Source organism: Pteropus vampyrus, unplaced genomic scaffold (assembly GCF_000151845.1).
Source record: "Pteropus vampyrus isolate Shadow unplaced genomic scaffold, Pvam_2.0 Scaffold86, whole genome shotgun sequence".
In the NCBI taxonomy this organism is placed as follows: domain Eukaryota; kingdom Metazoa; phylum Chordata; class Mammalia; order Chiroptera; family Pteropodidae; genus Pteropus; species Pteropus vampyrus.
In genome coordinates, this window is record NW_011888867.1 from 609445 (window position 1) to 610995 (window position 1551).

Below are 1551 nucleotides of genomic sequence, written 5' to 3' on the forward strand. Positions count from 1 at the left end.
TGCATTTACATGTCTGTATCACCACAACTATCCATGCCAGCCCTAACTTGCCCTGTGGCCAAGATGGAACAAACGCACAGTCTTACTAAAACATGGGCTTGTCAACCTCACATTCTTCAAGGGCCAGGCAAACAAATGTTTCAGCTGCAAGAAACTCTTCTGTTCTCGTTATTGTGTTCTAATCCCAAAGAAGGGCCAAAATTAGACTCAAATCATTTGTGTTTCTATAGATTTATTAGCCAGGATGGAAACACAATGGGATCCATACAGAACACGTATGTAACTGACACATACCTGAAGAAAACCACCCACCTCTTCCCCATCCCCCCTCACTCCGAGTGGTTCATTCCCAGAACTGTCCTATTGTAAGCTGTCTAGGGGGAATCTGGCCCCTGTAGGCACCCCCACTCCTGAGGCATAGCAGGATATGGAAACACTGACCAGAGGTCAACAGAAAGCCTAAGACCAATCCTGCCGGGAGTTTCCCTTCCCTCAGAGAGAGGCCCCGAGGGCCAGCAAAGCTCCCTACGCATTAGGAAGGATGTCTTCACCCTGGCACCCACCGTCTTCCCAATCTCCAGGAATTTCCCAGATACTTCTATCTCCAAGACATTCCAAGAGGTCTGTAGACAAAGCCGGACTTCTGAACATCAGATAATGGAGAATTTACAAGGCTAAGGGACAACTATCGTTTCTCCAACATGCACTGAGAAGCACCTACCATGTTGAAAGCTCATTCCGGCACTGGGCAGGGTAGAGAGTTCAAGATCAGGTCAGGAGCTTGGCAGTTGGAATGATGCTCCCACCTTGAGCTAAGTGGACCCCCAGCTCCTTCCGTGCAGAGCGAGAGGCAATCAGACCAAAGCAGAATCATGGGTCCTTCCTCCTTTAGGATACACAGGCCAAAAGGGCAGATGAGATGCATGGATGTCGCTAGACCCCAAAGTGAATTTGGCCCCAAATGGAGGATTTGAGATGGGGATGTTTGGAGGAGTCCCCATGAGTCATGTTGATCTACATGAAAGGCCACAAGAAATGAGGTCCTCCTTCTTGGCAGGCCAAGAGGAATCAAGCCTGAGAACCATATGGGTTGCAGGTGAGGAATGAACACTTCTAGGAAAAAGGCTTCTGAGAGGGACAGGTCACCCTCAGCATGCCATCTGGAAGCTTGGGGTGTCCCTCGACACTTATCATTCAGGGGCCTGTCTTAGTCTCCAGCACCTGGGCCAATGTCTCGCCCCAGGAGGAGAAGATGGTGGGTGGGACAGACTCAGGGCACCATGTGCCACCACTTGAAGGGGAAGGGCTGGCGGCGCACGTTGGTGCCACAGTGCACCTCCCCGTGCAGCATGTGGTATGGAGTGAAGTCGTCGATGAAGGTGCAGTGCAGGCCCAGCGGCTCCAGCAGCGACCGCACCTTCTCCTCCAGGCAGCAGCGGCCGTTGATGATGGGCCCGAAGGGCTTGGGGATGCCCAGGTACTTCCCCAGCACCAGCATGTTCACCTGCAAAGAAGCGGGATGCCAGGTCAGGGGCAGCACTTTATCATCGG

The 1551-nt window shown here is 52.3% G+C and overlaps 1 protein-coding gene across 1 annotated transcript in view; it reads right to left on the reverse strand.

Annotated features, from left to right (window-relative positions):
* Positions 1–253: 253 nt before the first annotated feature.
* The window catches only part of LOC105294398 (protein-arginine deiminase type-3), a 28187-nt gene continuing 26889 nt past the window's right edge, over positions 254–1551 (reverse strand). Inside the window, exon 14 of the mRNA XM_011363599.2 lies at positions 254–1504. Within this exon, the coding sequence (XP_011361901.1) occupies positions 1271–1504 (234 nt within the window). The 3' untranslated portion in view covers positions 254–1270. The remainder of the gene's footprint in view (positions 1505–1551) is intronic.